The 12,430-nt window shown below is 34.6% G+C and overlaps 1 protein-coding gene across 1 annotated transcript in view; it reads right to left on the reverse strand.

Annotated features, from left to right (window-relative positions):
• Positions 1-2,409: 2,409 nt before the first annotated feature.
• The window catches only part of LOC144959250 (uncharacterized), a 33,038-nt gene continuing 23,017 nt past the window's right edge, over positions 2,410-12,430 (reverse strand). The window contains exons 14-17 of the mRNA XM_078891792.1: positions 12,196-12,315; positions 8,677-8,828; positions 5,454-5,573; positions 2,410-2,922 (exon numbers count right to left, since the gene is read on the reverse strand). Of these exons, the coding sequence (XP_078747918.1) occupies positions 2,544-2,922; positions 5,454-5,573; positions 8,677-8,828; positions 12,196-12,315 (771 nt within the window). The 3' untranslated portion in view covers positions 2,410-2,543. The remainder of the gene's footprint in view (positions 2,923-5,453; positions 5,574-8,676; positions 8,829-12,195; positions 12,316-12,430) is intronic.

Genomic DNA, 12,430 nt, shown 5'->3' on the forward strand with positions numbered 1-12,430 from the left:
AGTAAGACAAAGGGGAATGGGAACAAATAGGGATCAGATGTAGATTCCAAGCGCATACCACCAATGTACTTAGTTTGAGATCACCTATAAGTCTCATCCGGACACAAGCACAAAATCCAACAAAGAGGAATACACTCAAATGCTTACATTATACATTAAAAATAACAAACATAATAATACATAACAGAGAGATGATTTACAAGGAAAAAAATATCATCTCCCAAAGCAATAACTATGCATTTGACTGTTTCCCTCTCAGCCAGGACTCCGACAAGGGCCAGGAAAAAAACAAGTAATCTCATTTCAAGACAAAGACAGAAAGCTTGTTGGAAAACAGATATAAGGGGATAGAAGACACAGTATGTACCTCCCTGCCCGCTATGGGAGGTCAGGATCCCCACCCAGTTACGAGGGAAGTGACGTCATGACTGTTGAAGGCAATACGCTTCAACAGTCGTATTACTCTGAAGTGTTGAATCCCAATAATTTAAAGTAAGAGGAAATAAAAAGAACAGAACACTAAAATAGAAACTATATTAAAAAGATAAATCGACATTTAAAATCCAGTAAGAATGTATTAACATTAATATTTCATGCTTAACATAAATTATTAACATTAACAATCAGCAAAAAGTAACTATAAATAACAAACTTATGACATGAAATAACTACAGTAACATTGGAAACCAAATTTTTTAAAAACGTGAAATACTTTAACCAATAGAAAACAGAGTAACATTAAAATTCAAACATTTTTTGGCGATATGTTTCGAATTAAAAAAAAAATGGCAACCTTAATTGTTAGGAACTTATTATTAATGTCAATCTGTCACAGTACCATGCTATATAAACCAATATTGTATTCATCCTGTATTTTAAAGTGACGACAAAAGAATAGGGAAAAGAGAAGAGCCAGTAAAATATGAAATCTATCATACCTTTGTTGGTACAACACGCTCTAGCATGCCGACACTACTGATAGAGAAACATCTGAGCCATTCATCTCTCAGACCTGATGGAAGATGCTGTACAACTAGATTCCAGGTTCAACTCATTATCACTAATATCACCCCATTTTATTATTTCTCTTCTGGCATTTCTCTTCTTCTTTATTTCATACCATTATTATACAAGTGCCTGGTACACCTGATAATATTAGTTTCATTAGCAACCCTGTGTTTTTTAAAGGACTTCAGAATAAATAGTGTACAAGATGACTTTCTAAGTTTGATAATTTCCACCTTTATCTTTTCGTTATATCTAGGGGGTCCTGACAGTTAGCAAAGTTGATAGAGCAAATGGATCGATGTTGGTGCCAGGTGCATTCAAGGTTTTGCTGATAACAACTGTCCACCCAAAAATGATTGGATAGCTGTGCCTATAATATGTGCTGTTGTAAAATATTTTTAAATTAAAAAACACCACGTCCAAAGGGGTAGCAAACAATTATTACTCTGCTTTAAATTCTACAGACACCCAGATTAACACCCATTTCCCTCCTGAGCAAAACCGGTGAAACAGAAAAATGCTACAACCAAGAAATAAATACAACAGAAAATAATTTGAAATGTCATTTTTCCTCTTTGTTGCTGCTCATAACTCTCTTTTATCTGAAAGCACATAACTCTACATTACGACTGAACTGAAAAAAAAATTGCTCCTGGTTTACGCTTTACGTGATCAAAAATAGAATATTAAAAAATGATTTGTGTCCTTTTGATGCCACAAGATAATCTTAAATATGCACAGGAAGTATATACTATTCCAGTATTAAAAAAATGATATTCCATTTTATGACACAATGAAAGAAACTCAGTAATACCAGGTTATCAATGGAAATCGATCAAAATGCTTGATTTTTTTCTTCTTTCTTCTTACTTCTAGTTTAGTCAGGTGACATGATAGATCAGTTGGTAGAGCACTCGCTCCCGGGTGAAGTCCAGATTATTTCTGACCCTCACCTGTTCATTGAGATGCTAGGTCTGGTGGAAAGTACTTTGCAGTAAAGTAGCATTCTATCCAAAGGGTTGCTATTGTCCATCTAACACTGTAGAAACTGGATAAACCCTAGCATCATGGGCATTATGGCTCTGATGGATTAAAATTTTTTTCTTTTTTTTTTTAAAACAGTTTAGTCACTACGCTTAAACCAAAATCAAAATAGTTAACTTGGAGAAAGCAGAATCCTTTGCATTACTTTTATCTAAATGCTGTTAGAGATATGGGTCTGTATGATGTCATAGAATAAGTCAAGCGATGTTACTCAGCTCAATGCCAGAAGGGTGATTAGCTCAACGAAAGTCTCACTATAAACGTTACAGTTTTGTATGTTGGTTAAAATTGTTTTTGGGGGCAAAACAGGTAAGCGTTTTACTTAACAATCCTTTTGGGGGGGGGGGGGGGGGGGTAATGGAATCATCCTATAGATTACGATCATCAATAGAGTTAAAATGGAAAAAATCGATGTATATGAATACTCATAAAATTTCTGGCAATGAAACATAATTACCCAATATCACGCTTAGATTTAGAATTTGATCCAGTCACGATGTAGTACTGTTGAGTAATTTGTCCACGTTGAAATCATCATCATTCTTTTTCTCCTCCTCTTCAATAGTTTTTTTCCTCGATGGGCCGGCTGTCTCAACACCGATAATATTTAACATCAATTCATTCATTGCTTCCAATGTATTTTGTTGATCTGTGTCCTCTAGTTCGTGACTCTTGACAGAGTAATTTTCATTGATGGCTACCACAAAGGCATTTACGATTATAAGAACGAACATAACCCATTGAATTATGATCAGTATAGGTCCCATCAACGAGCTACTATAACGGATTTCTCTATGTATTTTCAAAGGACTGATGATGAACTGCATTGATGTTGACATTGACCGGTAAAGATTCTGGAAGTAAAAGAGCCTGGTGGAGAAATATAAAGGAAATGTTATTTGAAATGGATGTCATGAAAGACTACATACCTCACAAGCACAATAAATTATTTTGTTTGTTATCAATGCCAGTAAAAAGGAAGAAAATGGAACAGTAAAAAAAAAATTATAAATTAACAAATAAAAGGACCCAAGAAAAAGTAAGGCAAAAGGGACAGGTTCAAATAGGGAACATTTCAAGAACACACTACTATTTGTGTAATTGGAGACCACTAAGTTTCATCCTGACAAACGTACGCACAAAATCCCACAAAGAGGAATACACTCAAATGCTTACAAATCTTTATCCATTCAGGTCTTTCTAATCTGGAACTCCAAAATCACTCCACAGATTTTTTCTTCTTTTCTTTGGATCCAAACACTTATTTTGGGAACAAGCCATTACAATATAGAGGATTTAGGCCTCTATAATCCGAACATCACATTAATCAACATTGTGTCATCACCTCATCTAGTTCAATTCAATGGCCAAACCATTGTATTATAATAATCAAATTTAAAACACTTTGTCACATCCAATCAGAGTTAGGTAAGTTAACTTATTTGCCTGTCCAATCCAGTCATTGGACCCACCTCCTCAATCAACCTGGGAATGCAATGTATATCAGGCATCAATCATGTGTGACTGGTTAGTTTACACAATCTGATGGACACCCGTCCAACCCACAGAATATTCTGTGGTTCGACCCCGTCACTTGATATTTATGACAGTGGACATCCAAAGACTAACTTTTCCAATAAAGGCAACAGAGATGACTGACAAACGAATCATTGATCGTGTGTCAACATCACAACTGAATGAGGACAATGAAGAAGATTTAAGTGACGAAGAATGAACTTTCATCGCCAACAAGAGGCAACAGAGGGTTGATGCAATGAAATAAATTAGAAATCAGACCCCCCCCCCCCCCCCCCCCCCCTCAATAAAACAATTCAAATAAACTACACTGGCCAATGCTGTTATTGTTTGCCACATAGATAGGGCCCGGTTATATTCGTATGAGGTCATAATTACATTTGCCACTTTAGGTACTGATTCGAATATTTCAGATGTCTCTGTAATACAGACAAAATGCTGAGAATGGATTATGGAGAAATTAGTGTATATTCAAAACAACAAATATAACAATAGAGAAATGATTTATGAGGAAAAAAATATTATCTCCCAAAATTATGATTGTACATTTGATTGTCCCTCTTAGCCAAGGACTCCGATCAGGGCCAGAACAAAACCAAATAATCTCATTCCACGAAAAAGACAGAAAGCAATTGGAAAACAGATAATATAGGGGGCTAGAATTAGAAGACTCAGCAAGTGATCTCCCTGCCCAACTTTTGACTTCTCCATCAAATCAGCAGTGAATGGGTGCGTCAGATCAGGTGGAAAGTACTTTGTGATGAAGTAGCATCCTGTCCAAAGAGATAAACTCTAGCTTTACAGGGCTTAGGGCTTTGAAGGGCATCTATTTGAAATATTCGTTGGTATGAGATGACTTCTACAATATGACTTCTGGGTATCCAGGATGGTGGAATCAAATCTGACATTTGAACTTAATTCAATTCAATCCTTTAAAAAGTTTTCAAAACTAGAATATTCAAAGACTTACTGAATTGAAAGAAATCAAATTTGGATAAAATAATATTGGTCATCTCATTGATTTTCATTAAAGTAAATTTTTAAAAATTGGACTGATTTCACTCTTTGCAGTTTAATTTTCCCTTATCAGCATTTCAAATTTTTGCTGTCCAAGCCAAACTTATCTCTAGTATTATCACTTAATTATACTTAGGATACTCCTGGATATAAATTACTCTTTAATCTTCAAAACTGTTTAATCCTTACCAGCAACACTGGCCATATTTATAAAATCATGCAAGTAACAGATTTCGCTGAGGGCCTTCATAATTTGATAAGCCTATCATGACTGACTACATGTGTGTCCATTGTGGTACCACTAAAAAAGTCTGACTGAACTTCCTGTCATTGTGTCTAAAATTTTCCTTCATCTTTTTGTAACATTCAACACCACGAGTGCAGGTGTAGAGAGAATGGGCGACTATACCATGACAAGATATTCATATGGAAATGTCATTAAACTTATATTCAGAATATCATTCAAAATAAACCAAGGACGCATAAAATCTGTTCCAAACTGGGCATTCCTTGCCAAAAGAAGCAAACAGTCAATAGTATTATTATCAGCATACTGCACTCTTTCTTGCCTTACTTACTTACTATCCAGTATCATGCTCATTGACGTTGGCTGCCGCACTCTGCGATGAGAAATGTCCGCCCATTCCTCCTGTCTGTTGACGGTATCATACAGCTCTCTTCCATTCATCTCTGTCCAGGATATTTTTTTCATATAAATGGACTTATTGCCTTAATGGCTATCAAATTTGCCGGTTGCTGGCTTGGATAAGTAATATTTTTGCATTTGGTTAACCAGGTGTTTAAGACGATTGGTCACAATTATCTCTGCTTAGATCAAGGATACTTACACAGAATTAAATTGGACCAGAAGTCCGATGGAAGCCCCAAAAATTGCAATCATTGGGCTCAAAAATAATCCAAATACATCATAAAACAAAAGAAGCATGACATTCAATCGTTTGATGTGACTGGTGAAAAAAAGAAAAGAAAATATTTTAAAAGTTAAAACGTAAAACAATAAAAATAAAGACTAAGAATACACTGAATAGAAAATTCAAATCTTTTAAATACGAAAGATATCCAAAAATAAACAAGAGAGCTTGTATATCTCAGCTTTCATCCAATCAAAATGAAGAGCTACACTGCAATGTAGCTCCAAAGTACCCATGTTGATTGATGTATTTTACCAAGGATTGTGTTTGATCGGCACACTAGTTACCTAATTTGGGTCTTGGGTACCGCCAATCTGTTCACTCGGCATTTAAGGATAGCTGGATCTCTTTAGATCATGGAGAGGAACTGGTTACCCATTTACATTATGTCAGAACCTAGGATATTACTATATTAACAGTGCAACATCAATTGTCAGTTCAGACATGTGTTCATTTTCCGTTTTTTACTAATAGAGAACTCTTGCTTTCAACTCAAGTAAAATATTTGTTTCACATGTAAGCATGAAAGCTGGAAAAAAAACCCAACATATTTCCAGATGAGACTAAACAAAATTACAGTGCACCAAAATTAAATGGCAAACCAATCTTAGATCTGAGATATGCTGACCACACTGCACTCATTTCAACAATGCCTTCTGGATTAGACAGGCTAATGCAATTCGTAAATCAACATAGTGAGGACAAAGACCTGTACCTAAATGATAAAAAGACCAAAGTAATGGACATTAATAAAAGTCTAAAAGCTCAAATTGTGGTTAATGGAGGAAAACTGGAGAATGTCAACAATTTTGTATTTCTTGGGGCAAGAATAGAGACAAATAGAAAATCGACCCCTGATATCCAAAGGAGGATAGCACTTGCCCAAACAAAATTAACAAAAATTATGACATTACAGAAAAGTGAAAGAATCCAACTGAAAATGAAAATATTAAGAACATGCATATTTCCAACAGCATTATATGGATGTGCATCATGGACAACCACAAAAAAAAACAAAACGATGCGAATAAAATTAATGCATTTGAAATGAGATGCTAACCGAAAATTCTCCGCATTCCCTGGACAGCAAAGGAAACTAACCAAAATGTGAAAGAGTCCCTGGGCATTAGGGAGCCATATCTCATTAAGATGAAACAGAAAGTAAAACTTGCTATTTTGAGGGCATATCAAGAGACATGACACCATTGAAAAAAGTTTTCTAGAGGGTATTGCAGCGGGTAAAAGAGGGAGAGCAAGGCCAAGAAGGTCACAAAACATCAGCGAATGGATGAATAAGCCAGTGATTGAATGTGAAAGGATGGCGCAGGACAGAAGCTTGTTTTGGTTGGCAGTTGCAGAGGCCACCTCCAGGAGGGATAAGCCATGATGATGGTTTCCAGATTAAATTTTTTAAGGTGTTTCATAGCACTTGTGACACTTTACAGCCATTTCAGCACCAGTTAAAACAGAAGATGAAAGAGTCAAAAAGATTTATATCAAGCTAACAAGTAACTAGAAAAAAAAGAAAAACAAAAGGTACAAGTTTGATGGAGATCAAAAGTATATCCAAGAGCAATATAGCTTTCTTCTAGATAGTCTGAAACCACATAAAAGCTATTTTGTTTTATTCTGTTTCTTTTTATTTATTTTCTTGTATTTTTTGTTTTGATTATATCCTTTATTTTTGTTTTGTTCTTTTTAATTGTTTGTTTGTACCCATGTTGATTGATGTATTTTACCAAGGATTGTGTTTGATCGGCACACTAGTTACCTAATTTGGGTCTTGGGTACCGCCAATCTGTTCACTCGGCATTTAAGGATAGCTGGATCTCTTTAGATCATGGAGAGGAACTGGTTACCCATTTACATTATGTCAGAACCTAGGATATTACTATATTAACAGTGCAACATCAATTGTCAGTTCAGACATGGGTTCATTTTCCGTTTTTTACTAATAGAGAACTCTTGCTTTACAGCCATTTCAGCACCAGTTAAAACAGAAGATGAAAGAGTCAAAAAGATTTATATCAAGCTAACAAGTAACTAGAAAAAAAAGGAAAACAAAAGGTACAAGTTTGATGGAGATCAAAAGTATATCCAAGAGCAATATAGCCTTCTTCTAGATAGTCTGAAACCACATAAAAGGCTCCACAGAGGGACATTGTAACAGGATCTTCACCAGAATGGATACACTAAAATTTTATATCAAAGAACCTAACAATGACAAAATATATAAATGGAGAAATATCTCTCTCAAAAAATCCATTTAACTATTCCGCTCTCAGCAAAAAACTTAAGACAGGGTATGGTCCGGACGAAACCAAATATTTTAGTTTCCAGAACAGAATTGCATGGAAAGTATAAATGACATAGCAAGGCTGTGATCTGGTGAAGAGTCAACACCTCCCTTTCTGAATGGGATTCCATCAACCACCACAACTGCATGTATTTAACAGTAATTTAAACCATTTGGAATTGCTGTGTTCATCTACATTGCCAGTCTTTTCCAAGAAAACTCCAGAAACAAAAACAATTATTCAGTTACAGTAAAATCACTCTATTGATTTGTGTGTAGTTGTGATATTACCCTGCCTATGTATCTAAGAAGGAAATATATATTGTATTTATTCCCTTTCCGACTACGGAAGAGGTTTAGAAAATCTTAGCATGTCCATGTAACTACTATTGAAAGATAGTGACTATGATTTAAGTAACTACGAGTTATAAATAGGACTTTTTTTTTGGGTCATCTGATATATATTACAGCTATAAGTTATGATAATAAGAAAATCATCATCATCAACAACAGAAATATAATACAGTCAAGTCTCTCTAATCCGGAACTCCACAATCCATGTCTCCATTATCTGGACAGGTTGCCTTAGGATGGTTTTTTTCCTTCTTTATTTGTACACTATAGGTACTGATTCCACTATCCTGATGTTTCTATAATCTGGACAAAATGCTGGGAATGGAAGTGCTTAGATAAGAGAGATGTGACTGTATTATGTTCTTTTCCAAACCAGCGACCACCTGAGCTCTAGCCCTTCGGTCTAGTTTATCTTGACAATTGAATCAGTCCAGCAAATATAAATGGAGCTATTTTTTGTTCAGTTGAAACACAATAAAATGATCTTACCGAGCCATTTTTAGTATTCTAAAAAGAACAACGAATGACATAAAAGCACTCATGACATCAACTATGTAAACAATTGCAGATATATCTTGAAGTGTAATGAATTCGATTTTATCACTTCCAAATAAGGTTGAAGCTAAGCTCTCCATCTTGACCTGTTGTGTGTTAAAAAAATTGTCTTTAGAAAACATATCGTCATGAATACAAATACAGACTGTAATAATGTTGACATTAAAACTGCGAAAAAGATGTGTATGGTTAAGCTAAACAAAGCAGAAATAATATCTTCATATCATATATCACATCAGTAATAGGGCTTTAAAATGGACCAAGTGTTCCTTAAACGCCCTTTAGTGGGCAGGGAGGTACATGCTGTGTCTTCTATCCCCCCATACCCGTTTTCCAATTGTTTCCTGTCGTTGTCTTGGAATGAGATTACTTAGTTTTTGTCCTGATCCTTGCCGGAGTTCCTTGGCTGGGAGGGAAACAGTCGAATGTATAGTTATAGTTTTGGGAGATGATATTTTTTTCCTTGCAAATCATCTCTCTGTTATGTATTGTATTGTGTTTTCTTTATATTATATATGATTTGTAAAACATTTGTGGGGGCCTGTGCTTGTGTCTGGATGAGAAGTTGGGTGATCTCAAACTAAGTACACTGATAGTGTGCTCTTGGAATCTACAACTGTTCCCTATTCGAACCAATTTCCCTTTGTCTGCCTTATTCTTGGATGCTTTAATTGTAATTCTAGAACTTTTTACTATCCCATTTTCTTCCTTTTTACTGGCGCTGATATAACCTTAATGTGTTGTAAGCACCGTAAAACCCTTAAAAACAAACAAAAACAATTAAACGCCTTTAAAACATATGTAACAGTATATTGAAAATTACACATTACATATCCTTTGAGATAAAAATATTAAAAAGGGAGAGACAGATAAAAGCATAGAAGAAAATTAAAAATAAAAACAAACAAAAAACATCCATTCTGAAATTATTGAAACTGACATATGAATACTAGACCTGTAAATGAGCTCTATAAAAATTGACTGAAACTCTTCGACAAACTGAAGATTCAATTATTTTTTTTTTAAATAAGGGCATCATTGGAGAGGAGAGTGATAAATACAATATATCAAAATAGTGGGTGTTATTTCTTACTGGAAGTATGACTGCCATAATTTGATGTAGAAGGAATGCTAAATAAGCATGCCATTCATATAGGTAAAGATGACTTCATCAAAGTCATATTCCTGCCTCTGGAATTTTTTTGACATAGAAAAATAATCACCATTATCATCTTTAACTTCTAGCCATGACCAATTGAATTTATTCCTCAGGGGACTCACATCTTTATCAATGCTCGACAAGTCTGAATTGCGATCCACGAACAGCTCAGCCATTGTGAGAACATTAGAATAATGTAGCAATGAGCAAACTTGATTTTCAATCAGTAAATGACAGAGAAAAAAAAACTTAAATAAATATGACTTCAGGCCAATATACTGAATTATTAAGTAGAAGTGAATTATCAAGAAGAAACTTCGGCAGGCGTAGCGGAAAAATTCAAAGAATCGAAATGAAGGTAAATCGCCACAAAACTGCAAGCTCGCTTGGGCTTGAGCAAAACAATGACAGAAAACGTCCTGATTTGCACGGGAATTAATTAGGCTACTTACCATTGTTCCTTATGATCAGGTATCAATCAGTGAAGAAACGGTCAACCAGTTTGTTTACAACGTGAGGCAATCGAAATGTGCTTGTAGCAATCTATCCTACCTTTCGATTTGAAGATGTCTACATAACGGACTTGCGGCATTCGCAATTTACTTTATCATAGTTTTGATACTCGAAGGGTAAATGTGGTCAATTTTGGCTTAGATGAAACAGTGAAATTTATCGCTCGGTGGCTCAGTTAAAATTGGCTACAGTTGGGATCACGACGGATTGGAAAGTGAAAAAATAATTTAACGAAGGATGTGTGAAAATACCCAGGGAAGTGTTCAGACACGCCTTTTATAAAAAGCGTCGCTTTGTCTTGGCAATATATACATCGTTAATATAAACGGTCCCCATGAGCTATGCGTAACGCTGTGGAACACTCCTAATTATTTTACGGTCATTCGACTACGATTTGTGAATTCTTTCTTTTTTTATTTCTTTCCTTTTTTAAATATTTAAATTTGACAAATTGACTGATTTCAGTTAATTGACTGAGAATTTACAGGTCTAGAATACTCAGTTATATATTATGTATTTTAAAGCAAAAAGGGCATTATCAAATTCATTATTATCTTTAGCAATTTTAGGTTAAATATTCATCTTTTGGCCGGACGAATACAAATGTTTTCTTTTTAATTGAAGTTGAGTATCTTGAAATAAATATTTTGAATTCATCTCCACGTCTGAATGTAACTTGAGAATAATATAAAAAATCATTGAATCAATCGATGATGGAAAGCCCAGACATTTTAATCTTTCTTCATAGTATGTATCATGAAGAGTCAGCACTAATTTCGTTGCACATCTTTAGACATTTTCTAAAGAACAGATTGCCTTAAAAATAAAGGACTTCATATAACATTTCCATATCTAAATAGGTACTAACCACTAATTCATACAGGATGAATGTATGAGCATCAAACTGACAGAAGCTTCTAGGTATAACCCCAATTAATTTGTGGCCTTTTTTACAATATATTGTACATGACTGTCAAAGTTTAAATTGCAATCAAATGTAACACCTATATTACTATTCGTGACTGTAATTGATAACGCATTATTGTAAGAGACGTCTGCAAAATTTATATTTTTTGGATTGGTTTTGCCTATGAGCAAGACTTTACATTTTAAGGTATTAAAGCTTAGTTGCTATTTCTCCCTCCATTGAAACAAGGCATGTATATTATTTTGCAAGACTTGAGAAAAGTATGTAGAAGAATATGATTTTGTATCATTGACAAACAATAGAAGAAATATTGTCAGGCAATTCATTATACATGTCAAAAATAAGTGGTCTTAGCACACTACCCTGGGAACACCACTCTTTACTTCACCAAAAGTTGATGACCCATCTCTCTCTACAACTCTCTGTTTATAATGCATGAGAAAAGACATTATCCAGTCAACAATGTTATCACAAACACCATAAGCTTGTATTTTAATATACAATCTTATTTTAATATACAATCTTTCATGAGGCACTGGGATAAACGCTTTACAAAAGTCGAGGTAAATGAAAAAGGTTGATTTTTCAGGATCCTTTTGTGAATTTTTTCTGGCACTCTTACACCCTTTTCAGATTACAACCTTGTACCAGTGTTGCTCCACAATTTTTCACAAAGAGAAAAACTATAATCTGGTATCAACTGTACCAGGCTCCCTCTAGAGTTGCATGTAATATTATAAGGAAATAGAATTGAGATCTTTCCAAAATAAAAATAAGGCACAAAGTTAATTGAGCAGAGATGTAAATGTGGATGAAAACAATGCAATTTTAAATCATTAAATCTGAACTTTACCGAAGTAATATAAAATCTGTAGCCAAAAATCAGCAGCAGAAAGACAGAGTTGATCGCTGAAATAATCTCAGTCACATTATCAATGGACCGCCAATATGTATCTTTTCCTATCTGAACCATCTGCAAGTATAAAATGAATAAAAGTGACTTATTTCATGTCATCTAAAAGACCTTGCACATCATTACTCATTCATTAGCCTATGTACACACTGTCAGTTTTGCATTGAGGAGTACG

The sequence above is a fragment of the Berghia stephanieae genome, chromosome 13, assembly GCF_034508935.2.
Source record: "Berghia stephanieae isolate SIO BIC M18660-M18661 chromosome 13, UCSD_Bste_1.3, whole genome shotgun sequence".
Classification (NCBI taxonomy): Eukaryota; Metazoa; Mollusca; class Gastropoda; order Nudibranchia; family Aeolidiidae; genus Berghia; species Berghia stephanieae.